General features: G+C 57.7%; 2 protein-coding genes across 2 annotated transcripts; one reads left to right on the plus strand and one right to left on the minus strand.

Annotated features, from left to right (window-relative positions):
• Positions 1 to 7,563: 7,563 nt before the first annotated feature.
• On the minus strand, positions 7,564 to 14,169 carry LOC104381661 (apoptosis-inducing factor 3). The gene is made up of 19 exons (XM_086624774.1): positions 14,108 to 14,169; positions 13,915 to 14,024; positions 13,714 to 13,823; positions 13,224 to 13,268; positions 13,061 to 13,142; positions 12,814 to 12,926; positions 12,306 to 12,392; positions 11,738 to 11,829; positions 11,395 to 11,525; positions 10,720 to 10,835; positions 10,191 to 10,266; positions 9,888 to 9,914; positions 9,796 to 9,828; positions 9,271 to 9,347; positions 9,073 to 9,190; positions 8,825 to 8,923; positions 8,276 to 8,351; positions 7,729 to 7,833; positions 7,564 to 7,606 (listed from the first exon to the last, which is right to left on the minus strand). The coding sequence occupies exons 1-19, from the start codon at positions 14,167 to 14,169 to the stop codon at positions 7,564 to 7,566; spliced, it is 1,602 nt and encodes a 533-aa protein (XP_086480900.1).
• Positions 14,170 to 21,515: 7,346 nt separating this feature from the next.
• TLCD2 (TLC domain containing 2) lies at positions 21,516 to 25,219 on the plus strand. Its single transcript, XM_086624806.1, has 4 exons — positions 21,516 to 21,697; positions 22,149 to 22,231; positions 23,124 to 23,206; positions 24,842 to 25,219. The coding sequence occupies exons 1-4, from the start codon at positions 21,516 to 21,518 to the stop codon at positions 25,217 to 25,219; spliced, it is 726 nt and encodes a 241-aa protein (XP_086480932.1).
• Positions 25,220 to 27,166: the final 1,947 nt, after the last annotated feature.

Here is a 27,166-nt window from a genome sequence, read left to right on the forward strand (position 1 = left end):
AGCGTGGCACCATCCCTGCCCTCCCCGCGGAAGCCCCAGCTTCCCCGCCGAGCAGGCGCCACGCAGCAAGTCTCACTTCCCCATTGCCACCTGGGGGAAAAAAAGCTGGTTTTAGGAGCTTGCTCAAAAGACACTCTATCTGGGAGGGGTGGGGGTTGAGAAGGGACCAGCCCTGTCTGGGGGACAAGAGGAGACCTCCACAGCTGATTAGGGGGACACGGTGGGACCTCTGCAGCCCCAAGGCTGTTGGGGGGAACACAATGGCACCTCCACAACCAGGGAGGGGGACACGACAGCACCTCTGCAGGTGGTGGCAGGGCATGATGTGATCTCCGCAGCCCCCATGCTTGGGGAAAGGGACACGATGGCACCTCCGCAGCCCTGGGGCTAGTGGGGAAGGACACAACGGGACCTCTGCAGCTGGGGAGAGGGACACAACGGGACCTCCACGGCCCCAAGGGCTGGTGCGGGGGACACGATGGCACCTCCGCAGCTCGGGGGGGGAAGACGTGATGGGTCCTCTGCAGCCCCGGTGCTGGGGAAGGGGACAGGATGGGACATCTGCAATCCCAGGGCCTGGGAAGGGGGACACGACAGCAGCTCCACAGCCCGGGGGCACAGGCGGCCCCCGGAGGGTGACATGAGAGGCTGCCCATCGGCAGGGAGCACGTCCCCAGCACTAGGCCAGGGGCCACGGCTGGAGCTGCAGCCCCCGGCACCGTGCCCCAGCCCCGGGCCCCACCGGGGAGCGGGAGCAGGGTGGGGGGGGCAGAGCCGCGCTGAGCCCCACGGGCCCGAGGGCTCGTCCCAGGGGTCCTCACCGCCCCCCCGGGGGGTCCCTCACCGCCCCGGGGCCCCCGCAGCGCCCGGCCCGTGGCCCCGCGTTACCTGGCGGCGGCGGCGGGCTCAGCCGCGAGCCCCGGCCATGTTGGTCAGGTGACGGCGGTCACATGCGGCCGCCGCGCCGCCATGTGCGCGGGGGGCGCGGGGCTCCGGGGGAACGGGACCGGGACACACAACCCGCCGAGCCCCGGCACCCTCGGAGCGGCCCGGGGGTGGGAGCCCCACTCGGGACGCGGGGCCGGGCTCCCTCCAGCGGCCGCCGGGGCGGGAGGGGGGACGGGTTGCGCAAGGCCGGGGCGCGATGCCTATACATGGGCAGGCGGCGGGGCATGACGCGGCGGCTAGCTGAGGTCACCGTGACGTCAAAGGCGCTCCGGGCTGTCAGCTGGAGTCGGGCGAGCCGAGCTGACGAGGCAGCCGGCCTTAAAGGGGTCCCCGCGGCGGGCGGCGGCAGGTGGACCCCACCGGCGGCAGGTGAGTGCCGGGCGAGCCGGCGCCAGGGAGCGGGGCCGGGGCGCCCCCCTCCGCCCTGCGGCCCTCCCGCTCTGCTCTCTGCGGGGCCGGGGCGGAATGGGGCGGTCAGGCGCTGCCCAAACCCAGTCCCCGTGAGCCAGAGCGGGTCCCGGAACCACAACCCGGGCGGCGCCTGGGCTCTCCCGGCCAGGCGCGGGGCCGCCGGGTGCGGCGCTGCCCGCGGAGGAGGCTTCCCGGGAACGTTTGTGGAGCCGGGCCCCACGCGTCCCCTTTAAGGGCGCGGAGGGCTCCTGCCGGGCAGCGCCGCATGGCGCGGTGGCGGCAGCGCGTGGGAGTCACGTGGGTGGGACGTGGAGGCAGGCCATTGGCCCCCCCGCCCGCTGCGATCAGCTGTTACTGGGGTGAAGGGCAGGAAACATCTTTAAAGGGGCGCTGCAGCCGCCACCCTTTCCCGCCCCCCCGCTCCGGCCCGCAGTAGCCAGCTGGGCCCGGGGCGGGAGCGCTGCAGCGGCATGGGGGGGCGCTGCTGTGGGCCCTCCCCTCGTCGGGCCAGACCGCCTCTGCCCTCCGCTCCCCGATGCGGGGCCGGCGCGGAGGGCGCGGCCCCTTTAAAGAAGTTGTCCAGTCATCGCGCGGCGCTGCCAAGTCATCGGGGTCAGCCGAGTTCCCGCGGCCCCGCCCCCAGCGCCCGGCGATTGGTGCGCGAGGCGAGCGCTCACTTTTGATTGGCTGCCGACTTAGAGCAACTTCTCGGAATCGGGGCTGTGTCACCGGCCGCAGCGCTGAAACGCGCGGGCGGCGCCGCCCGAGGGCGGGAGGGGGTGGCCGGGGCGGCCCCGCCGCAGCGCCGCGCCCCGCCACGGGCCCGCCGGGAGGGCCGGGCTCTTTAAGAGCCGCCCTCCTCCTCCGCCGCCTCCTTCATCCTCTTGAAAATGCCAACTCACAGCACGCGGGGCATGCCGGGAGCGGCGCGCAGCACTACACTACACCTCCCGGCATGCTCCGCGGCGGGGCGGGCCCAGCCGTTTCCTAGGCAACCGCCGGTTGGCCGCGGGAGAGCGCCGCGCTCCCCCAGCAGGGTGGGCGGGGCAGAGAGCCTGTTTTATCTTTCTATTGGCTGGGCGGCGGGCCGTGCTGGGTCGCCATTGGCGGGCGCCAGCAGCAGTCGCCGTTGGGGCGGGCGCGGCGGGGGTGGGGCGCGCGCCGGCCGTGCCGGGAGGCGATTGGTCGGGGGTGGGGCCGGTGGGTGGCTGCGTCATGACTCCGCCAGCTGATCCGAGACGGGAGCCGGCGCGCGCGGCGGCGGGGGGAGGCGGCGGCGGCGGGAGGTGGCGGCGGCGCTGCCGCCGCCGCCGCTGCTGGCGGACCGGGCTGGGCTGGGCTGTGCCGGGCCTCGCCGCAGCGAGGCGGTGGCACTGGGCTGCGCCGCGCAGGTGGGTCCGGTGCGTCCGCGCTGGGTCGGGCGTGAAGGGCAGCCGAGCCCCGAGCGGGGCCGCCGGGGGGTCGAGGGGCCCGGTAGTCCTGCCAGGGAAGGTCACCTTTCCCGGGGGGAAGCTCGGCGGCAGGAGGCTCGGTTCGACGCGACCCTACCAGGGCTCTGGGGGCGCCTCCTGGGCCCGGCGGCCTCGCCCCCGGTGGCGGCGGGGCGGGGTAGGGAGGGGGGGTTGGGGCTGAGACTGGGACCGGGGCGCGGTTCCCGCTCCGAGGGGTCCCAGTAGGGCGGGCGGGGCCGCGGGCGGGGCTGCAGCGCGACGGCAGGGGCCGCCCCGGGGGTGACCTTCACTCTGGGACCGGGCGGGGCAGACTTTGACCCGAGGCCGCTCCCCGCCGTGGGCACGGACCGGAGCATCCCAGGCAGCGAAGGGGGCGGGAGGTCGGCAGGGTGCCCCGGGGGGGAGCAGAGGGACCGGCTTTACCGTGGAGCTGCGAGAGGCGGGGGGGAGCTGTCTCCGTTAGGACGGGAGGAGGAGGAATTGGTTTTACTGGGGGGGGGGGGGTGGAGGATGTTGGAGGGGGGTGACCCGGTTAAACCGGGAGGGGGGCACCAGCTGGGGACACAGCAGATTTATTAGTGGGCGAGCTCCCACTGGGCCCTCCCCGGTGCCGATGGAGTGTGTCGTTGCCAAGAAGGGGAGGAGGGGGAAGGGGGGCTTCCCGTTACCAGCGGGGATCCCCCTCCCCGTCGGCCGCCGGTGCCAGCGGCTCGGCGGCGGGTGCTGATTCACGGGCCGGCGGGGGCGGAGCAGGGCCGGGACCCGCTCGCTGGAATCCGGACCAGATGTACCCGGCACGCCAGGAATGCTCGGCATCCCCGCCAGGCCCCGCCGCCGCCGCTGCGCCCCGGCCGCCGCCACCGGCCCCGCACCGTGAGCCTTCCCGCAGCCCCCCGCCCCGACACCCGCCGGGGACTCCGGCCTTCCCCTGCCATCGCGAAGGCCCGGGGCCAGCCGAGATCCCGGGTGCCTTTGGGATGACGTTGGCGGGAGGATGCTGCGGGGCCGCCACCGTGGTGGCCGGCTGTCTGTCCCCACACTGGGGACATCTGTCCCCCCCAGCGGGGATGGACACCCGGGACTTTCCCACAACTCAGTCCCCACAGCCAAAGCGCTGGGTGGTGTGGAAAAGGGGATTTTTTTTTTTTTTTTTTCCTGAGTGGAAGGGGAAGCAGCGGCGTCCCACACCAGCCCTGGGGTTGGTGTCCTCGTCCGCTGACAAAATGACACTGGAAAGGGCTGCGCTCCCCGAAATTCCCCTGACAGTGGCTTTGGCAGCAGCCGCCTGACAAAGTGTCTTCCCCGGCAGGCGGTGGCTGGCCCCCGGCCAGGTGGGACCCTGCCAGCACGGATGCCCGAGGTGAGCAGCTGGGGAATGCCTTAACCCCTACCTGCGGTAGCCTCTCTGCCACGGCCGCTGGTTCCTGCCAGAGCAGGTTGTCTTATCTCATATTTTCTGGCAGAAATGCCCTTGATTTCTCAGCCCGTCGCTCATGTTTTAGGGCCAGCTGCAGGTGCCAGAGCTGATGCACCAGCTGCTTTGGGAGAGGGGAGGGGTGGGAAGAGTTGAGGCTGGAGCTGTCTCTGGATCTGCTGCAACAGGGGGGTGATCCTGTGGGATCTCAGCCCTGGGGGGAAGGACGAGGTGGTGGATCGGGATTTGGTGCTGGGGTGGAGGAGAGGAGCAGCTCTGCTGCTTGGGGTGGCTGCTGTGGGTGACGTCTCAGCTCGGCGCGGTTCGATCCTGGCTCTGATGTGTGTGTTCCCTTCCCAGGTGCTGTCCTGCTGCCCCGCTCCTGGCTAACCCACACCAGTTCTTCAGTGGCAAGCTTTATGTCCTTCTCTAGTAGCTAAAGCTGCCAGTTGAAGAACTGTTGAACGTAGCCACTCTCTTCTCATCACCAAGACCTTGGATGTCAGCCAGACCTGTGCCCCGAGCGACTGCGATGAGCCACTCTGCAGCGTCCTATGGATTAAAGGGCTGAGGATGAGGCCGACTGGGATGAAGAAGACTCCTTGTACCTCCAGACAGAGCCTTGGCTGGGGGATTGCCAGGCAGCCTTGTCAGCAGGGCTGTCGAGGGGGGTCCCTCCCACTGAGTTGAGAGACAAGTAGAGAAGACCGAAAGAGGCATTAAACTTTCTGTTTCACTCAGCAGTTTGGTTTTAGGAAGTTTGTTGCCCGTGGGATGCATGGACCTGCCTGGCAGGAGGGTGGTGGGGGCTGCAGACCCCACGGGGTGCTGGCGGGGACCGTAGTGCCGGAGCTCAGTCCCCAGCCAATACTGCATCAGGGTTCGTGGGTGGAGGGTTGGTTGTTCAGGTCTCTCTGGTTTGTCCCAAGCAGAAGAGGTGACCCGAGGCTGGGTGCAGCTCACAGGACTGACCTGCTGCTGAGCTCAGGAGCAGGATTAGTCCTGCAACATGCCAGTCAGAGGGATGGAGCCAGAGGAAGAGGGCCGACTCCACACCCACACCGCCCCGGTGCGGGTTGGGGCTGGGCATGGTGGGGCCAGGCTGCTGGAAGCGGGTGACTCAGGGACGAGTCACGCGTGGCCCCAGACATCTGTTCTGGGAACTGCCATCCCACGAGGCCAGGCAGCCCTGTCTGCAGCCAGTTCCCGGGCAGCACTAGCATTCCAGGTATTTGGAGCCAGCAGTGCTGAAAGGGGTCCAGATGAACCTTACTGGCCTCCTCCATGGTCCACGCTCTGCCTTGCTGGTGGACAGAAGCAGAAGACTGCATGAAGGGGACTTAGAAGCTGCTCTCCAGGGATGGAGACCCCTTGCCTTGCACTGGGCGAGAGGGGGGCTGTGTTGCTCTCCTACGGCTCAGTGCTGGATCAAATGTCTGTGTGTGGACCCAGCAAGGGCTCTTGGGAGCCTCTGCACCCCCAGAGGTGCCTCCCAGGCTGCCTCGATGGCTGGAAAGCAGAGGAGCATCTGGGTGCTGCTGCTTGGGGCCTGCCAGAAAAATCATGGCTTGTCCCAGCACTGTGGGTGGGCAAGGAGGAATGGCCCTGCACTGAGATAAGTCTGCACAGTCTCAACTAGATCTGCCTGTCCAGGCTCCAGCAGCCCAAGGCTCACGCCGTGTTTTGGCATCTGGCAATGTGCAGAAAGTGGCCTGGTGCCCATTAAGTGGTAGAAGTGGAGCAGGTCTGTTGTCATGGGGTCCTTCAAAGCTGCTCTGCTTGGTGTGAGCTTGCTGATGGCTACAAGAAGCTGAGTTTCTTTGGGGTCGCTGTCACCCAGGGGGAGCAGGGCTGCTGAACCCCCTCAGATCACGCTCTGAGCAGAAAGGACCACGGATGAGCACCTCCAGCCTGAGGCAGAGCCGGTCTTTTCTACTGCAGCTGCCCTGCTGCAAGTCCATACAAAATAGCTGGCACCTGCTCAGCGCTCAACAAGTCTTGGAGTGCACCGAGCGGGGAAAAAGTTGAGGGGAGGGGAGGGGGGGGTGTGCAGGATGCTGAAGGGTGACGAGGAGCCGCTCCGGGCTGTGCTCCCCCTCCCATGCAGCGCAGTGCTGTTGATGCTTGATGTGGAGGGGAGCTGCGTGCTCCTTGGCGTGTAGGTCATGCTGAGGTCTGCTGCTTCCTCCTGTTGTCGCCAAGGACTGACCTGCTCTGCTGAAAACCAGCTCTTTCCTTGGTAAGATGTAGCTATTTCAGGGCACAGCGTTGCCCTGAGCAGAAGCCCAAGCCCCTGGGCTCAGGAAATGTAAACCTCTTGTATATCAGGTCAAATTAATACGTGTGAAGGTGCCAGAGTGCAAGTTTGTGTGTTCAACACAAAACCAGCATTGCAGTATCTCACCTGCTGAGCAAACAGGCTGGGGCTCTGGCCAGCCCGCGTTTCACGCAAAAGCAGAGGGGTTTTAGGCTGACAAAGTGAAGTGTCCCTGCAGGAACTTGCCCAGCTCTCAGGGCTTTACCCTTCCTCCTGCGAAGCCCCATGTGACGGGTGAGTAAGTGCAGTGTTTCCTGTAGAAGGCACAGCCTGGCTCGCTGTTGCCTTGCAAAAACCTGGTAACTCTTTCCTCTAGCATCGAGGCTGTTTCTGACAGCATCTGGCCACCTCCTCGAAGCATCTGGGGACACGGCAGGAGAGGGGACCCCAGCAGGGGCTGGGATTTCTCTGCCGGAGGCTGGCTGCTGTCAGGGGGTGGGAAACGGTCGCTGCAGCAGCTAACGCAATATTCAAGGCAGCTGTAGCAATGCCAGCAGGTGCTGCTCGCTCAGAGCTCTATGGCAGCCCTCTGGCCTTAGGGGTAGGGTGTTCTGTGCGAGTTCTTGCACACAGACTGTCTGGTTCCCAGCTGGAAGAGCAGCTTGCCTCGGTCACAGCTCCCCTTGCTGGGAAAATGTGCTTTTGCAAAGCAGAAGGTCAGCGTGACCAGCGTGCTGAACGAAAGCTCCCTGCCAACAGCCAGCGAGAGGAGCAGGAGGGATTGGTGGATCTATGAACGTGTGGCTGCTTCCGGCTGCTTGGACCTTCAGCTGAGCTCCAGGACATGGGCGTCCTCCTCTTAGCCAGCCCAGCAGATCCCCGTCTAGAAGAGAGGGGAAAGCGCTGCTTCGCTTTGCCCCGGTGCGCGAGCGAGCAGCCAAGGGCAGTCCGCAAACACAAAATGCAGGCGCTGGGTTCAGCTTTACTCATGGATTTTATTTCTCTTGTGCCAGGATGAGAGGATGTGGAGCTGTTAACACTTGGTTGACTCTGTGCCCCTCGCAGCAGGGCATGTACCGAGCTTAGGTTTCTGCCAGCAAGGGTGCATTGCAGATGTCACAGGCCCTGCAAATGAGAGGTACGTTGGGGATTTGCAGTAACTCATCTCCAGTTCACGTCTCTCGGTGGGCTCTGCTGGCATGCGGAATGCTCCGCAGAGCCACCGGCCCGGTCAGGGTGTCACTTACTCTGCTTCTTCTTTAGAGATTTGTTTCCCTGAGTACAAAACTTCTGCAATCAGAGACACCATGGGGTCGCAGTTCAGGCTGGCAGCTGCAGTCACTGAGCCGTCCCTGAAAGGGAAAGCGTAAGAACGTGGATCTCTTCAGCGTACGTAACTCGGCACGGCAGCATCCCGTGGCACCCTGGCTAGAGGCCAGATGTATTTTGGAGGGCTCCAGGCAGGGCGGCTGGTACTGCAGGGTGCACGGGGACTCACAGAACATTGCCTGGCACTGCTGGGAGCTGGGCACTGAGCCTGGGAGCAGTGGGGCAGAGGGAGAGATGTGTCCCAGGCTTCCTGCCTAGCTGATGTCTTCATCGAAGCTCGTCCTCTTCTCCTTCCCTGCCCTGCTTTGGTTTGCTCCAAAACCATCTCACTGCTGGTTTGACAGCCAGCAGCTGCCTGCGGTGCGCAGCCGTGGGAGGTGATGGGGACCCTCTGCGGGAGCTCTGCCGGCCGTGAGGACCGTGCCCTGTTCCCAGGGCACACAGCCCGGCCATGGATTCACTCACCTGATGTAAAAGATCAGGAACTTCTGTTGCTCCAGGCTGCCCTTCACAACAGTTTCCGTGTATCCCTTCCCGCAGCCTGCAAGAGAGAGCACTACAGCCCTTGGAGAGCCCTGCTGCAGCAGCTGCCACCCATCCCACCCCAGCATTGTCACAGGTAGGAGCAGAGGGGACAGCAACTGGCTGGGGCAGAGGTCTGGGCTGGGACAGGGCTGGGGAGCAGGTGCGGAGGCCCAGGCCAAGCAGAACTGGCCCAAAGGTCCAGGACTGCGTCATGACCCCAAACTTTTTGTCTTGGAGAGAGAAGTTCTTCCTCTTTTGAGACCTCTAAGCCACTGGATATCAGCAAAGAACAAGAGCTCTGGGTCATATGCAGGCTCAGAGCTCAGAAACAGGGTTCACAAACCCACCACTGAAGCCAGTCCAAAACTTGAGGCTGCTTTAGGTAAACTTTGCAACCACTGTGTGTTTACAAGCCCCAGACCCAGCTGGTGGATGAGCAGACGGGCTAGGAAGCCATTTGGCTGCTCCCATCTCTCTGCCTGCTCCTACCTGCATAGCGGATGGTTTTCCCGAGCATTGTGGTCCAGAAGAAGGGGACAGTGTGCAACTCCTTCCCTTTCTTCAGCATGTTTAAGGCAGCAATGTGACCTGTGATGAACCAGCAGAGGAAATATTTTTCTTGTAGGTCCTCAAAGTAATGCTCCCTGCCTCTTGTCATCCTGCTGTCCCTTTTGCCCCGTTCCCTCCGTGCCCGTCTCCGAGCGGAGCTGGAAAGTAAGACGGCTGTGCTGTCTCACCATGGGCCTCAGCCACTTGTTGGTGATGGATACTGGACCGCTCCCCGTTTAGCAGTGCTACGGGAAATGAGACCACATCCCCCGCAGCGAAGACGTTTGGGATGTTGGTTTGCATGAGCTGATGGGACAAAAACAATTAGTGCAATGATGAGAGGGAAGGGATTGGATGTGGACCAGAGATACTCAGCCGGCACTTACCAGATCCACCAGGATGGCACCGCTGTCATCTCTGGCGATGGAGGTGCCCTTCAAAAACGCTGAGTTGGGGGTCACCCCTGCAGGGAGGAGGGCAAAGACAAATGCAGCAAAGCTCTGCAAAGGCAGACAGGAAACTTGGCCTTGGCCCTGAAGCAAGCTGCTTGGAGCAGAGCAGCTTGCAGCAGTGACCAGTGCTTGAGCTGGGGCTGGGCTAATCCAGGGGCAATAAAACCAGGGCCCAGAACAAGGCATGCTCTGATAACACAGCAGTGACCCGCGGAGCTCAGCAAGTGTGCCGAGTCATGCTGAGAGCGTAAGGAGCTCTTTGCCTCCTGCCAAGTGTTTGCTCATGGGCTGCTGACTTTCTCCAGGTGTTTGGGGCCAAGAGGAAGGGCTGGATGATAACAGAGTGGGAAAGTGACGGTAGGAAATGGTGTCCTGGGAATGTACTGGGGATGCTCTGGGCTTGCTGTTTGTTCTCCTCATTCCCAAAGCCGCCGCCTTCTTCCAACTGAGGTCTCTTACCTACTCCCGTCACTACCACATCTGCAGGTATTTCTCTCCGTTGGCAAGAACAGCCTCTGTGACCTAGGAAGGAAGCAAGAATCATTAACAACTCTGCCCTAATTCCTGCAGCGTCCCTGCTGCCTCATTCTCTGCTATCTTTTTTTTCCCCAGGTTCAGATCACCTTGTCCAACTGACATGTGTTCCCAGGAACGTTAGAGAAAATCACACTGTTTTCCCCAAGATACAAACGCCTCCTGGTGCCCTTTGAGCCCAGAGTTGTGCCCAATTAAAAGAAATGTGAGAGTCTGGATGTGGGAGAGGAAAGCCTAGATGTAGGCACTGGGTTATATCTCACTTTGGTTTTTTTCCCCCCCCCCTAAAATTAGGAGTTCAGGGATCACAACAGCATGACTGACCTTTCCATCCTTTCCTTTCAGCTCAGAGAGTTCTGTTTTCATGTAAAACTTCACGCCTTTATTTTGCAGCATCTGAAAAGGAAGAGGAAGCTGGTTTGAGTATTCACTAGGAAATTCCAGGCTGTAGTGCTGTAATAACAGCTGTACCCAGCCAAAAACCAGGCAGGCAGCTTAGCTGCTGCTCCAGGCTGCAGAGAGCTTCCAGTTGTGTCCCAGCTGGCCCGTGGTGCCTGGCAGCCCGGCTTTGCTCCGCTGTCCTGGTCAGGACTGGTGCAGGAGGTGGGTCTGGGATGAAGCGGGGCTTAGGGATGAAGCTGAACTGGGGAGCACGGTGTGTGTGGGAGGGAGGCTGGGACCAGCCGTGCGTGCACCGCTCCTTCAGAGAGCTGGACGTGAGGAAGGTGGCTGAGCACGCAGGGTTCTGACTCAGCGCAGGGGCTGGATTTCCTGGGCTGTTGCAGATCACAGGGCTGCTTGGATAGCGCGTGTTCTCCGTCCTAGAAGTTGGCACCAGGTTTTCCTAACCTTCTTGGCGACACCTCCGACCTGAGGACCCATTGCATTCTGGAAAGGGAACTCCTTTTTATCCACCACGGAGATGGCACCAGCCTTGTCTGAGAGGAAGGCAGCTATCTCCATTCCTGCGAGGGAAAGGCATGCCCGAGGTAAGCCTGCTGCAAGCTTGAACCTGCACCCTTCTCCTTGGAAACCTTTTCCCCTTCCAGGTGAGGAGAACAAAACCCATGTAGTGCCATGCTTAACTGCTCTTCTCTGCGTTTCTGGGCTGAGGTATTTAGCCTCCTGTTTTTCATTCTCCTACACTGTGGACCCAGATATGAGGAAATGCAAAGAACAGCTCCTGGTTCAAAATAGCTCCTTTCTGTGCTGTACCCCCTCACTTTCCCAATGCTTCCGGGGAGTCCAGCTCCTCTGAAGGACAGTGACCTTTTCATTAGGCACATTTCCCTCTGTCCACATCCAGGAGCTGTTTATAGCTCTCAAAGTGTCTGGCTATCAGAGGAAAGGGTGGCTGCATGCTGTGTAGTGCACACCCCCACCAGCTATAGGGCTTTGGGGAGGAACCACTCCGGGCAATGAATGAACATCCCTTCCCTGAGGGCCCCCAGTTAATCTGCAGGTGCAGCAGAAGTGGGTTGCAGGGCTGCCCCTGATGGCTTGATACCCACTCCAGCCTGGTACCTATGAACGAAGCTCCTATGATCACCAGATTCCTCCCAGTCGCCAGCTCTAAGATCTTGCTAGAGTCTTCTGGGGTTTGGAGAATGCACACGTTCTGCAGGTCTGCACCTGGGACTTTGAGGGAGCTGGAGCTGAAAGAAAGAGAATCCAGATAGGTCTCATGATTAGAAATTAAACAGAAAGAATGAGGGGGGAGCACAAACCCATGCAATCTCTTGGCTGTGTCATCCCGTTCTGTCCTTTTATCTCATCTACTGCCTCCCTTTCACGTGCCTCTAGAAGACCTTCAAGCCCTCTTGTTCTGTCTAAAATTTTGTGCATGGCAAGTGCTTTGCGTGCTCACTGGCTGCCTGTTGCAATGAGCAGCTGATTGTACTTCAGCGAGGACCCATCCATGAAACGGACCTTCTGCTTCTGGAAATCCACCGACACTGCCTGCAGGAGAAAGGAGGCAAAGATCAGACGGATACCTTGTGTCCTGCCACATCAAGCTGTTCTGCTGCCTGTGACTGCATGCCCTATTTCTGGACATTCAGGTGAGATAAGAAATGCTGAGGTCATCTCCCTCACTTTCTACAGGTCTTAGGCTTTAGGAGCACTAAGTATGGCAGCACCAAATCTGGGTTCCTCTAAGGAACCAGATATAGAAGGTGAGTTTCAGGGGTCAACCTCTTTGTATGTGATGGGCACATCTGTTCATGGGTAGCAGAGATCAACATTACACCCAAGGCACGCACACCATCCCTAGTACTGGCCTTGGAGTGCTGTTCCAGAAGATAACTTGTACACTCAGTACTTAGGCAGAGCCCTAATTTCTGGAAATTTAGCGTTATGCCTGCAGCTGTGGGCATCTCCTTCCCATGGCAGGGACAGGACCAACCATTGAGGACTAAGCTCAGCTGCTCCTGTACCTCTTTCTCTGTCCAGAGCTCTATACAGTGAGCATCGAGGAATTCTGGTTTCCTCAGGTACATGTCCTCAGCTTTCAAGTTCATTTCCTGGAAACAAAACAGAAATATGAAATGAAGCACTTTTTGCAGACAGCAGTACTCTCGCAGTGTTTCCGGGAAGTAAGTTTGTGTAAGAGGTAAATTCTGCATTAGGAAATCACAGCTCTCCACGCTGCCCCATCATCTTTTTGTTCCCCCTCAGAAAAACCCATCAACTCCAACTCTAGTGGGAAGAACTCAGTGAAAGGGAATAAAACCATCAGCTTATGGTGGACTGCCATCAAAGACTTTCTGGGAGGAAGAAGTAAGATGTTAGCTGAAAATTGTACCCCTTTTCTTTGTGGGTGCCTCAGCACTCCTGCTTTGCCAGAACAGTTCACTCGGTCACTCAGCCTGGTCCTGAGTGTGGGCCATGTCCCTGATTCACACGTAGTACCCAGGCACAGTCCTGCCCTTCTCACGTACGAACCTTGCTCAGTTTGGACTTGTCATACGGAACATGTTTCTCTTTGGTGGCCATGATGATCCTGCCAGTAAAGCCCTCCTGCCGAAGTGTCTCTGCACATGCCAGGGCAGCCACACCTACGAGAGATGCTCATCTCAGCCCTTTTACACACCACTGTGGAGTAGGAGGAAGAAAACAAGTCCTCCCTGGAGAAGAGGATGGCAGCTCACAGCGTATGTGGTGAGGGGGCTATACAGACGACTTCACTGACCTCCCCCCAGAAGCAGCAGGGTGTGCCGGTTGAGAAGGCACCGCTTGCTTGCATCCTTCACCCTCTGGCTGCTTTCAAGATCCTGGAAGAAAATGAGAAATGCTGAAATCATACCTAGCCCAAGGTGCTGCTTGTGTTTAGTGACAGCAGGTGAGGTCAGTACCTTTTTTTTTGCTGTAACAAACACCTTTCCATCTTCCACTGTTACCTGAAGGGGTGAAAGAAGAGTGCATTTCAGCACCATATTCATGAGGTGGTGGTGGGAGCTTTCCTGGGAGGTTCTGGTCCAGAAGACCATCTCTCTCTGATACACTGAGAGTGACTTGTAGGGATCTTGGATGTCAAATGATGCTGAGGAGCCTTTGAGCTTTTCTCCTCATTTCAAGGGCATTCAGGAAGAGCTGTGCTGGCTGTGAGGGATACCAGGATGTACAGCAGCAGCACCTTTGATCAAAAAGAGCTGTAGGGCAGGGAGTTACACGATCCCAACAAATCATCCCATGTGTAGCCCTGTGTGACCTGGATCACGGAGCTGTGGCCAGGGCAGGGTCCTTTGAGTTGGTGTCAGGAACATGGCATATGTGAGAGTGAATGAACGTGGGTGGTACGGAGGACATGGCCCAAGCTGGGACGAGAAAGAGACAAGAAGTCACCTTAAAGCAGGGAAGACAGTCCAGAGCAGGATATTCCTCCAAGTCTCCAGTTCTGATGTTAAAGCAGGCGCCGTGCCAGGGGCAGCGCAGCCTCTCCCCTTTCAAGACTCCTGCAATAGCAAAGCCCCCCGCAACGGAGCGGTGAGAGGTGACTTCCCCGACGTGGCTTCTGCCCCCCCCCGACGTGGCTTCTAGGGTTACCTTTGCTGAGCGGGGCACCGTAGTGGGGGCACCTGCTGCCCAGGGCGCTGAACTGCGTCCTGTTCCTCACCAGCAGCACCGGGTAGCCGGCCACCATCACCTCCCAGAGCCTGCGGGGCAGGGGGAGAGGTGGGTGCCCTGCAGAGCTGAGGCGTACCCCTAGCCTCGGCCTCCCCCCTTGCCGGGTACTCACTCTCCGTCCCGCACGTCGGCCTCCTTGCAGACCTCGACGGTTACGGTGTGGTCGCAGTCCATGCCGGTGGCTGTGGCCAGAGGGAGAGGGCGGCTGTGGATGCTGTTGGCTGCAGGTGTTGCCTTTCACCCCTCAACGCATGGTCCTACCCTCCTGCCCTCGCGGCCAAATCCCACCCCAAAACGGCCACCCGGCTGGGAGGGAGTCAGCGCTGTGCGCTGAAGGGGTCCCAAACTCCTGGTACAGCAGGGAAAAATCCTCAACTGGCAGAAAACACACATTTCTCCCCTTTTTTAACTTTGTGTCCAAAGCTAAAGCCCGTTCCTCTGCCCTTTTCTCCTCCAACTTAACCCACTTTCTGTTCGCAGCCCCGTGTCCCATTAAACTCAAGTGCAGCGCAGGGCGAGCGAGGAAATGTGATTAATGGCTGTTGTAAATAAATACGATTATTTATGGCAAGGTGCTGCTGCTGTATCCCGTGGCTCCCCCAAATTGAGGTCTGAAGAACCCCTTCAGCCTCTCCGAAGCCTCTCCAACATTTGTGCAGAGTTGTTAATCACTCTAATTGCAGTGGAAGCAGTAATCCCTGCCCAAAATGCCACCTGGGCTAGAAAGGAGCCAAAAACCTCACTCCTCAGTGCTGTCCCTGCCTTAGCAATCAACTGAGAGGGTGATTAGAAATCCCCCTCTCTGTTTTACAGGAAAAAAAGGAAGAAATGGAGCAGAGGAGGGTTCTTCAGGTCAGATTTCAGTGCAGGGTGGTGACTCGCTCCTGCAAATCCCCACTGTGCCACCGCCCCACTCCTGGGTCCCTTAGGAGAAGCGCCGGCAGGTACTCACCCAGTCCTGCCGTGGGGGCTCCGGCGACTGTCCCCTGAGTTGGAAAACCACCACCACCACCGCCGTCCACGAGTTTCTCCTCCACCGATGTGACACTCGTGCGTCTTACTGCAAGTGCTCTCCCCGCTGCCAGCCCACGGCTGGGTGATGCTCTGCCCGAGTTGCACAACGTCCCCATCCATCAGGAGATGCATCTCCTGGATGCAGCCACCTGCCAGCGAGTCTTATCTGATTTCTGCAACTGGTCTGCACCTAATTAAGTGTATTTTGCTGGCGTTTAGAATTGCAAAAGAGTTGAGGGCACTTAGGAATTACGGCGCAGGTGTGGTCTAAAGACCGGGTGCATCCTGTGCAATGTGAGCAGAAACTGAGTGGATGCAGCTTCACGTTGCCCCTTTTCTTGATGGAAACCGCTCTAGCTCAGTATGACATGAGTTTGGCAGCACTTCAGGATGATATTACTACTTTTTAATATATTTCTATACCATTTATTAGTATTTAATTCTATCTTTTGTTAAGACAGAGCCTCTCTCTCTCCATTGATTTTTAAGGAACAGGAAGTATTTGGCACCTCTGCGCGTGCCTCAGGTTGCAGCTCTGCTTCTGCTTCAGTCTGCCGATGTCCAGGCACGTGGTCCATGAAAGATGGCACGGAGCAGCGTGCTGCTTGCTGTACTATTTTAGCAACGGAGTGGGAGTTGCAAAAAAATGGGAGTAACGCCTACGCTGTTTGTGTCTACTCTAGTTCTTATCTCTATTTCACAGTCAGTATGTTTCACAACCTTAAAATATGCCTCAAAATTTAGAGGGGGAAAAGTTACTAGCAGTGTGCTTCCATCATCTCCCTCGCAGAACCAGAGCTTCGCAGCGACCGGCTTTCTGCTGCGCAGCATGTTCCCAAATCCAGCAGGGAAGGGGGATAAAAATCCTTTGGTGGGCATGGCCCGGAGAAGAGGGCACACACAGGGATGCTCAGTAAATCCAAGCTGGCTAATTTGCGAAGCAGTTTGCTTTGTTGGACCTGCCAAGCCGTGAGCACACCTTTTTGGTGCCGGGTGCCGGGGCGCTGCTGAGTAACGAGTGATCTTAGCCCACGGGCGATGCACACCCATGATGGGCACACAAGCACGATGTATGTTCTCACAGAGCCAACGAGAAGATTTTGGGCTCTGCCTTCCTGGCCAACAGCCTGAATATGAAGCAATTTGGCTGCCGAAGATCCCTGTTTAAACTCTCTGTAATTATTCCCCAGAATCGCGTTCCCACGTGGAGAAGCAGCAGCCCTCGCGGAGGCATTAACTGACTCAGCAGAAATCACTGGGAAAAAAAAGTTGTTTGCTTACGGATTAAAGCTGCAGCATGCGGGCAAAGTGGCAGGTACAAAGGCTTGCAGCTGTGGGAGGCTTCAGTACGAGCCAGGTGGAACCTGGTCCTGTGTGCTGGTGTTTGCATCGTGGGGTCGAGCAGCTAATTCAGCTGCTGGATGCTGATCGATGCTGCCGGATGCAGCCAAGCACTGGGGGAAAGGCTTTCGTAAAATGCAAAGGCAGAAAAGGGGAAGTGAAATCCCTGCCTCCGATGGGGGCAAAGATGATGGCAATGGAGAGAAAGCTGAGAAGGGCGTTGGATGCAAGAGGGAAGGTTTGGGTTGGCCACAGGGATGCTGTGTTACTGCGTCTCTGAGAGCCAGCACCTAGGAAGACGCAATAGCCCCTTGAGGGATTCAGGCAATGAGATGGTATCAGAGGCAGATTTTTGGGAAGATGCTCTGTAAGCATCTTTTGGCCCTTTGTTAGGTAACCCAGAGGTAGATGCTCAGAGTGGTTGAGATCTTTGCTTGTAACACGCAGGATTAAACGTGGAAAGGAAGGAAGAGAGCAAAAGCAAGCGGTGCCCTCAAGTGTGAACAGAGCCCAGAAATCTCTGACTGGACCTGCTGCCCACGTTGGTGCTGACTCACACGAGCTGCTGAGCTGCCCTCATATTTTATTAGATATTCAAGTTTAGAGCCAAAGATTTAATGGGGGTAGCTCTCCTCCCTTCAAGTCCCTACTACCTACAGCCAATGTAGGACAGTTTTTCATGCTGTAATGCAGCCGTGGCTGTATCCTTGTCCCACCTTTGTTTGCCCCAGCTTGCCCAGGTCAGGGTCCTTCCCTGCCCTAGCAGACCTGCTGTTTTAACCAAGCATTGCCCACAGAGTCCGAATGTTATTGAAGGCTGTTCAGGCACAGGAAGAGGAAGCGAGGTGAAAACTGCAGCAGAGCTAAAATGATTAATGGGACACTGCTCTCAGAACAGCTTGGTTTGTGATATTAATAACAAGAGAATTCAGGAGGGAATCTAACCTGTTCCAAGAGGCGGAGCCGGCAGCAGCAGGAGATGCAGTTAGGAAGCTCCTGTGCTTATATTTGTAATGCAGGAGGAATTGAGTGGGCTCAGCAAAGTGTGACGCTGCATAGAGTGGGTGTAGGGGCTGAGACTGGCTTCCACCTTACAGGGCTCATTCTGAACCTGTCTGAATTGTAAAAAAAGCATGCGGTCCTAAATACATCACAGTGTAAGCAGAAAGCACATAGATATCCATTAAAAATTACTTAAGCTTGAGAATGGTGAACTGAATGGGGAAAAAAAATGTTTAGCCCACAGGGGAAGAAGACATGGAAAAGAAAATATTTAGTGGGAATAAATCTGCTTAAAGGGTAAGAATTATTATATGTGCTGGTTCACATTTTCCTCCTAAGCATTCATGTCTGGCGATGGTGAGAGATGGGATACAGTCCTGGGAAAAAGGAAGAAGACCAAAAGCAAGAACATCCAGAGCAACCTGTCATGGAGTTGTTTTATCACTGTGAAGCTCCCAGAAGACACTGTATTATTCAAGGAATGATCTCGGGAAGGACAACCAACCTGGGCAGCAGAACACCTGCAGCGCTGGTCAAAACACTGGAGGAGGGACGGCAAGAGTTTTCCCCTTGTGAAGTCGAGCTTGCAGGCTTGAGTAGGATGAATGGGATGGGCTGCGGTGCAAAGCCAGGTGACTTCATCTGCCAGACAAGGTCAAGTCCTGAGGTCAGTGGTTAAGTGATGCACACTTTGGAGTTTCTTGCATTAAATCCTGGAGCTCTAGCGGGAAATGGAGCTAAGGTCTGGGGGAAAAGGGAATAAAAGCTCTCCATGCTGTCAGTGCTGGCCAAAACCCTTCTCCTGCTCACCACGCTCGCAGAGACTGATGTACCTTTCTCCTGTGGCTACAGCGAGTATATCCCCGTTTCCACCTGCAGAATATCCATCTTCTAAGTCAGGAAGGTGTTTCTGGCTGGAAGCAGTGGACACTCAAGTTTGCATTGAGTTCAGCTCTCTTCACAGCTACCTCTGCAACGCCTGGGCGTGCTTTGCCATACACGGTGTGCGTTTTGCACAGTAGATCCTTTCATGAGTGTGGAGTTTCAGACTTTCTGAATGAAAATGTAGATATCTAGAGTAAAGCTTTCCTATATCGTCTGACTTCCTATGGCCTAGAAGACAGAGCGGTGACACACTTCAGAGAGGGATGACAAGGATAACTAATTAATGTTTGGAAGCCAAGCGGTTTGATTTGTTTTGAGATCTTGGACTCCTCAAATTATTCTAGGAGTGAGACAGGTCTGGCATTAGATGAGCAGATGGGCTTTATGCCTCCCTGGCTGGAGAGAGGTAGATTAAGGGAGCAAGGCTTTCGAAAAACAGGAGCATGACTTTTGCCAGAAGGACTGTGCTGTGTCAGAAGCTCCCACATCTGTCGGTTATGGTGAGCCCCGGAGGTGTTTGGGAGCAGAGCAGGCTCCTTCTTGTATAAGGGATGGCAGAGCTGCGAAAGCACACCCAAACCTCTGTCCAGAAGTAGTGGGGAGCATCTGAGGGAGGATGCAGTTTATCTGGCAGAATTTGTCTGGGGGATTATCAATAAACTGCCAGCCCTTTATTGTGGAAAATGAGTTCTCTCTCCCAGATGTTCTGCAGAGAAACTCCGACCTGCGAGAGGGAGGAAAAAAGCCACTGTCCAGCTGTTAAAAAAACTGTTGCACCCTCCATTTACATCGTGGCTGCTGCCATGGGGTGAGCTGTGGTCCCCACAGTGTTATGGGATGGACCTAGGCAAGTCCTCGCTGACATCTGGAAGGAGTTCCCTGCCCTGCTGGGGACATCACCAGGCTGAGCTGTCTCCCTGTAGAAAATGAGGCCGTTTGGGAACTGTTGAAAACATCTCGAAACTTGGGTGAAAAAGGCAATATCTCCAAATAAGGTGTGAATGAAGAGCCTCAGCAGCTCGGGTGCTCTGCCCGGCTCTCCAGCGAGCGTGCAGGGACCTCTGGTGGCAGCTGTGCCCGAGAGCTCCTGTCCCTGCTCTCCTTTATGGCTTCTCTTGGGACAAACCTGGCCACCGAGCCTGTGGAACGTGGCTGAATATTTGGCCTGATCTGGTGTTGAGGGATCTGTTTGTAACTGGGCTTGGAAGTCTCCAGCTCCAGAACTGTTCCCAGTTAATGTCATCGCTGCAGAGGAAGGAAGACAAGGAGGAAAGGCTGGAAACAGGGCTTGTGAGAAACCACTGCCTGATGGCAAGTCCTGGTAAAATTAAGTAAAATCTGAGCTAAAACTATCTAAAAAGTAGTTTTATGTAGCTGTTGCTAGTGCTGTAGCAGTGGGATCAAAGCCCCTGAACCAGAGGCTCAATTAATCATGACTCAAATTCCTCCCATGCAGAAGTGGCAGGTAAAAGCTCTCCAGTGTCCAGAAACATCTTAACTATTCCTGTCCCTGACCTGAGCCTGGCTAAATGTTCGTCTTTAGAAGAATAACACCGCAAATGGATGTGCCCCTGGGACAAACGGGGCCGGGCTCGTAGGCGTTTCATGGTCTGGGACTTCAGGCAGGCGGAGGGCAGGGTTGTTGCTGCAGAAAGGGACACTCGAGATTTCTGAGGCTAAAACACTGCAGACGACTTCTCATTAGGAATCCTCCCTCTGCAATTTATACTGCTATTAATTGTTAAATGATTTTCCTCCTCAGTGCCCTGAGCAGCCCGGCATGTCTCCAAGGCATGCCTCCTTTTCCTTGGCATATCTTATGCTAAACAGAAATGTCTTTGCATTTGGCCTTCTCAGTAACAGATTAGTTTATGTGATCCTTCAAGTCCTAATACATGAGATTATTTATAATCCCTCAAGAAGTCAGGTCTGCTGATTACTTCAGGCAGCATCTCCCCGCCACTTAACCAGTATGAAATTACGTTGTCTTTCTGGCTTTTAAACAAATTTCTGCAGCATGAACCGATGTTTTTCTATCGGTTGGTACTATCTCACCCCTCTCCTTCAGATCTGATTTAATCGCTCCCTTCCATCAGTGTATCGCTGCTTGATGTTTGTATCCATCACCCCAACCAGGGCAGCGACTGAGAGCTCAGACTCCACACGTTTCTGTTTCAGCAAAGAGAAAGTAGACGATTTCATCCAAAATTAATACCTCCAAGGAGAGGCAGAGTTTGACATTAATCAGTGTGTACACGGTGACTCATCCTGTCTGCAGAAGAGACGCAAGGGCTGTGCAGCAGCCACGCTTCTGGTGGAGACATCAAAAAGCAACAAGGGAGCAATCAAATTATGGGAAGCTGGAAAAGCAGCATAGTTACAGGTTGGAACTAAAGAAATTGTTGGGTACAGGATCCTGAATTCCCACAAATCCCGGACAGCAGAGCTGGGGTACCCCAGGCATTGGGGAGCCCCTCTCAGGACCAGACATGGGACAGAGGGGTGGAGGACACTAGTCCTGCAGACACAGTATTTTTTTTGGCGGGGCAAATGGACCTTCTTGCTTGATTGACGTGCAACCAGATCTGGCGGTGCATGTCAGCGTGGTCCGGGCCCAGGGTGAGGGACGGTTCTCCAGCATGGTGCGATGGTGCAAAAAGCCTCAACGGCATCACGTGCCGGGGATGCTCTGGGGTGAAGAACCACCACCCGCAGCACCTCACAGGTGGAGTTCAGCCACCAAGTGCCACCGAGGTGAAGGAGAAACGTCGGGGGGATGAGGAAGGTGTCCCCAGCTCCAGCACAGAGACAAGACACCCAGGCTCCCACTCCGTGCCACGCTTGCAGCCGGCTTTTGGGCTGGCTGTAATTTCTGCCCTGCGATGCCCGGGGAGGGCTGACACACGCCCTGGGCAGCTCATCCCCATTCCCCCCTCCCCGAGTCACACGCTGCGAGGGGAAGCACAGCCCCCGCGTGTCTGTGTCTCTGCGGGGGGGGATGCGGGAAATGCCAGCGCCAGCAGCGGAGCCGCTCCCGCAGCCCACCCGGCCCTTCCTCGCGGGGACGATGCTCACCGTTCCACGCCCCCAGCCCCGGGACCGCGCATCCCGGCCGGGGCGAGGCGGCGCCGGGGCGGTGGGCAGTGCCGGTGCCCGGGGCGGTGCCGGTGCCCGGGGCGGTGGCAGGGCGGGTCCCGGGGCCGGGCGAGGCGGAGCCGTCGGGCAGAGCGGCCGGTGCCCATGGGAGCCCGGGGGAAGCTGCGGGCCCGTGGACGCCCATGGCTTTCAGTCCGGGGCTGTTAGTGGTGGCCGGTTCCTTCGCCGCCTTCCGCCTGCTCAACCGGGGGCTGGAGCGGCTGGTGCCGCCGCCGCCCTCGGCCCGGCGCAACCGCTGGAAGTGGCGCAACATCTGGACGTCGCTGGCGCACAGCGTGCTGAGCGGCGGCGGGGCGCTGGCCGGGTGAGCGGCCCGGGCACCGCGGAGCTCCGGAGGGCACCTGGGGCCGGGGAGGGCGCCGGGCTGCCGGGGGGGGACCGAGGGCACTAAAGGGGAATGGGGACGTCGAGGGACCCCGATGGGAACCTGCGGCCAGAGGGGCACCGAGGGAGATTGGGCCCACCGGGGGCAGGGGGAGGGAACGATGGTGTTGGGGGACCCTGAGGAGCGCTGAGGAGGGTGCGGACCTGAAAACTGGGGGGCACTGAGAGATGGAGGAGGGATTGAGGGGCGCAAGGGGACCGAGGGACAGAGAGACTCCCGGGGAAACAGGAGGACAAGGGTGGCTGTGAAGGATCGAAGGGAACAGGAGGGCTCCCTGGGGGTCAGCAGCACCAGGTGGGCACCAAAGACGCTGGAAGGGAATTGAGGGACCAGAGGTGCTGCCTGACACTCACAGCCCCTCTCCCCGCAGGTTCTGCCTCCACCCCGGGCTGTCTGAGGACCTTGTGGGCACACACCCGCCTGGGGCACACAGCCTGGTCGCCGTGTCCGTAGGTGAGCTGGGGGGAGTGGGCTGTTCCCTGTTTTGTCCCCTGGGAGGTCCCCAGGGGCTCGTCGGTGCCTGTCACCAGCCCCTCGGCAGCGTTGGGGCAGTTGTGGGCAGCGATGTCTCAGGCACCCCAGACAATCACCCTATTCTTGGCAAAGGACAGTGGCTCCTTTCTGTCCCATGGCACCCGCAGCCAGGAGGTACTGGGCACCAGGCTGCCCGCCACCATCCTCATGGGGCAGCCAGGGCTTGGGGCATCCCAAAAGTGCCCATGATATGGAGTTGATGCAGGTCCTCCCAAAGCCTCGAGCTAAACCTTCCAGTGTGGAGGCCAGGAGCTCTGAGACCTCTGGCTATGTGAAGCCTTCCCCGCCTCCCTCTTGTCATCTTCTTGCAGGTTTGTCACCAACCCTGTGGTTGGTGCTAACAGGCTCCCCGGCATGGCCACAGCTCAGCAAGGGGGTTTGAGTATCTAAAATGCCAACATGGGGCTGGTTTGGTGGCAGCGAATCCTACAGCTGTTAAGGGCTCCAGGCTGAAAGAATGTGGAGTGGGATTCGATCCCGGGATGGTAACGTAGTTGAGGGTCCACGTGCTGCCTTTGTTCTCACTGTTCTCCGGGAACAGATCCAAGTGATCGGTTAGTCAGCGCCTCTCCCTGTGAGCGTGTCCTGCAGAGTGATCACAGGAGGGACTCAAAATACAGAAATTCCCTTCTCCTGCTGTGTGTGATCCTGCTCCGTGCGTGGCACCACCCACCCAGGCTGGGGCTGAGCTGTGGCCATCACTTCCAGAGAGGGGCTGCTCAGCCCAGTCCGGAGCAGAGTCTGCTGGGGGGGTCCCTGCAGCACAGCCCTTCCTGGCCCCCATCTTTGCTCACGGCCTCTCTGTTCCCAGGTTATTTCCTTGAAGACTTTGTGGACATGTTGTGCAATCAGAAACTTCACCAGTCCTGGGAGCTGCTCTTCCATCACTCTGTGGTGAGTCCATCAGTCGCACTCTGAGGGACAGACCCTGGCCCTTGTACCACCAGGGAGGCTGGGGCTGGGCACCTGAGTGGGGCTCCTGCTCCTGCTCGTGTGGGTGTTTGCTGCCTGTTACAAAATCTGATTTTTCTGCCTGGTGAGAGGAGCCCAGCAGCCCAGCCAGCAGGGCTCAGAGCTCCTCTTGGTCTTGTGGGACTCAGGTACTCTTTGAGGGTCTGCAGAAAGGCACAAAAAAAAATGGGGTAGGAAAAAAAATGCCATGTGTGCGCAGAGTAGGGGGGCAGAGGGCTGGGCAGTGGCAGTGCTGATCCATAGCAGTGGCGTGGACAGGCAGTGACCCAGCTGTCCCTGTCAGCACAGGCAAGCAGCTTGGCTCCTGCCGGCTCTCGGCCACTTGAGCAGCTGTCAGGAAGGGCCACACTCTGCCTCCTTCCACTTCCCACTCCTGGGTTTGGGATGAGCCCAGCTTCCCAGGGTGCTTTCCTCTCATTCCGGTCAGAGCCGTAGCCACAGGGCTGGGCTGGCTAGAGCAGCCATGGTGCAGGAGCCCCACATCAGTGCCTTCTGCCTCCCTTGCTCCTGCCTGCTCCCAGCATGGTTTTCTCTTTGATCGCCTCTGACGTCCAGATGCTGGAGCCTTGGGGATGCTGCAGGGCAGGGGGGTGGCACAGCTCAGAGCTGAGCAGCAGAGACACTGCGGGGTACGGGGGAGGCACAGGGGTCTGCAGGACCTGGGGATAGGGGACAGGGACAGCGCTGGGACCTACCTGGGATGAGGCAGGGGAGGCGATGGTCAGACCTGCTGCGAGCCCTGCGGCTCTGCCCGCCGCTGCTCGTGAGTCAAAAGGTCATCTCCACAATAGAGCTAATTCAGGCCAAGACAGTGACTTAACGAGCAGGGAGCGGATAATCTCATTAAAGAGCCAATACAGAGAACAGCATTAATGGTATAAACTGAAGAAAGGACTGAGTGTGCTACAGCGCGGGCAGGCAGAGCCTGTCCCCCTGCCCAGCAGGGAGGGTGTGGGGCAGGAATCACACCCCTCTGCCCCCAACAGCCTCGTCCTCTCCTGCAGCATCCAGCAGCCCCAGTGTGCTTCATGCCAGGCTCGGGGCATCCCACGGGGCTCTCTGATGCACCAAAGCCGCTTAATCCCTGCAGCAGTGTGCCTGTTCTGGGGAGAATCCCTGAGCCAGCAGCAACTGTAGCCCTGGGCTACACATCTGCCTTCCTGCCCTGTTCAACCATTCACTGTGTGCGGAAAAACCTGCTGGGCCACAACCAACTTCGTCCCCCAGGCCACAAAAGCAGGGTTAGGTCTGGCTGCTCTGTCTCCTCTGCCAACCTGGAGTTTATAGAAGTGTTTCCCTCTCCTCCTGCTGGAGAAAAAAGCCTGCTTAGGCTTCAAGCAACGTGGAGAGGCTTTATCTCATGCCCGAGGCTGCAGTGTTGGCTGGAGGCTGCGATGCTGCAGAGATATGTGTGGGGTGATGACCAGCAGTTTGGTGCTGGTGTGATAACTGTTTCCATCTCTGCTCCACGTCATGCCCAAGCATGGAGGGCTCCAGCTTGCAGCAGCTGAGAGCAACCAGCTCCCAGGCTCAGCCTCTCTTCTTTCTCCTTCCCAGGTGATCATCTGCTTTGGTATTGCAGTGCTGCTTCATCAGTATGTAGGGTTTGCCCTCGTGGCTTTACTGGTGGAGATCAACTCCATCTTCCTCCACCTGCGGCAGATCCTGCTCATGGCCAACCTGGTACACACCACCTGCTATCGCCTCAACAGCATCATCAACCTGGGCACCTATGTGGTGTTTCGCATCGCCACGCTGGCCTGGATGACTCGTTGGCTCTTCCTCAATCGGGAGAACGTGCCCCTGGCAACGTACGCTGTTGGCACGGTGGGCATGGCAATCATGACACCCATGAACATCATCCTCTTCTACCGCCTGCTGCGTAGTGACTTCTTCAAGTCCAGCCAGGCTGTGCAACGGGAGAAGGCGCAATAGTCCCCTTCCCTGCAGGGTTCAGGAGATGAGCAGTCCTGAGCCCATGGAGGAGGACAGCAAAGCGCAGTGGAGGGTGAGCGTGGCTGTGTCAGTACCTTGCTTGGAGGGTCCACACTAACAGAGCACCTGGGCTTTTCTAGTGGCTGCAGATCCTGGGCCCTGCATAGCAGAGAAGGTGCTCATGGACCAGGCACTGGGGCTTTGTTCCCCTCACACCTTTGGATGACGTGGTCAGACAACCAGGAGCTGCTCAGAGAAGCCTCGACAGCTCTCGCAGCTCCCTGAGGTGCCGCTGAGATGAGAAGGGAGTAGAAGAGCACTATTTCCCAACTGCTCTTCCGGACATCCAAACATAAGTGTGTTTCTAACCCCTTTGGTGCTGCAGCCTGCAGCGTCCCATTGGCCAGGGGACACTGCGCTCAGCCCTGCATTCTCTGTGGCACTTCCCATGAGGGCACCACCAGGCAAAAGAGGTTCCAAGGCTTCGCCCTGGAGGCCAGGGCTAGTAAAAGCCGAATCCTGCACTCATGAGTCTTCCCCGAGGAGATTATCCCAGATGGGTGATGGAGGGAGAGGTTGAGACCTGTCTGGGTGGGATGCTGCCTGCTGTGGGGTCCAGGTCGTGGGCAGAGCACTGGGCAGTGGGTGCTGCAGCGCTGTGCTTGGGGGACAGGCGGCTGACTTTTCCCGACAACTGGAACTTTTTCCATATTGTTTTGTTCCCATATATGTTAAGTGCCCATAAATGAGCGTGGGAGAGCACGTTGCTGGCCGGGATGATGCTATGTGATGGCCACTTCCCACAGACGAGGAGTTTTCAGGCATAGGCATCTATTAGGATTCAGGCATCAATTAGGAATGAAAAGTTCTGCTGCAGAGCCCAGTGCAATGCTCTTCCCCAGCAGCAAGAGCTCTTACTAACACGAGCTTTTAATAAACAGCTGCAAATGAAATGGCTTGAGGGGAAGGGGCTTAGAGGGAAAAAGGGACTCGGCATCCCAGCCTGCTCCAGGGGTGTCACTGCTCAGCATAGGGCTTCCTATCCTATGTCTCCCCTCCGTGGAGTAAAAAGACACTGTACACTGGCACAGACTGCCTCTCTTGGGTTTTTCCCCCTCCTCTCTTCTATGGAGGAAGATGAAGGATGAAGGTTCCTCCTGTTCCCACTGACACTCTCCTGCCCTCCTAGGCAAGGGGAGGCTGCACTTTTCTTAGGGCTGGCAACCGGGAGGCTAACCAGCGGCAGGATGGGTGCCAGCTCCACTGTGGCTCTGCCTTTAGCCCTGCTGCACCGAGCTGCCTGCAGCCTGCGGGGCTGGGAAAGTGCTGGCTGTGAAATCGGGCAGGCTGCAGGCAGAGCACCCAGCACCTGGCTTCGCTGCTCTCATTCCTAATGCTGGATGCCAGCTTGCAGCAAAGCCAGGATCCTTGTGGTTCGCTCTGCCTGCCCCTGGAGGCTTCCTAGGACAAGGATTCAGAATTTTAAAATTTTTTTTTTACTCCACATTTCCTTTTCCCCACCGATTCCCACACACTGAGCTGTTCCCCAGCAGCCCAGCACTGTGTATAAAAGCAAGATCATCCCACTCAGGATTATGTGTACCAGTTTTGAGAAATCCACTGGATCTGTTGTGCTTTCTGTGTGACCAATAAGCTTTAACTCAAAATCTTTTCTTTGGTTTGAAAAGCTGGGGGACAGGCTGAAACAACGTGCTGCTTGGAGTGGGTGGCACTTGTTTTGAAGAGGAAAATAAGGGAACAGACACATTTCTGCCTGGGCAGGGAAAGCCAAGCGATGCATGCAGGCAGTGGGAGGTTGGAGATGACTCGTGGCCAAAGCTGCTTACGTTTCTATTTGCAGAGAGCACAGGGAAGCTTGCAGGTGCTGGAGACACCTACTCCATGTTTGAGTTTGTCACCTGGAGCAGTGGTTGAGTGCCTGTGTGC

This window comes from Tauraco erythrolophus, chromosome 21, assembly GCF_009769465.1.
Source record: "Tauraco erythrolophus isolate bTauEry1 chromosome 21, bTauEry1.pri, whole genome shotgun sequence".
In the NCBI taxonomy this organism is placed as follows: domain Eukaryota; kingdom Metazoa; phylum Chordata; class Aves; order Musophagiformes; family Musophagidae; genus Tauraco; species Tauraco erythrolophus.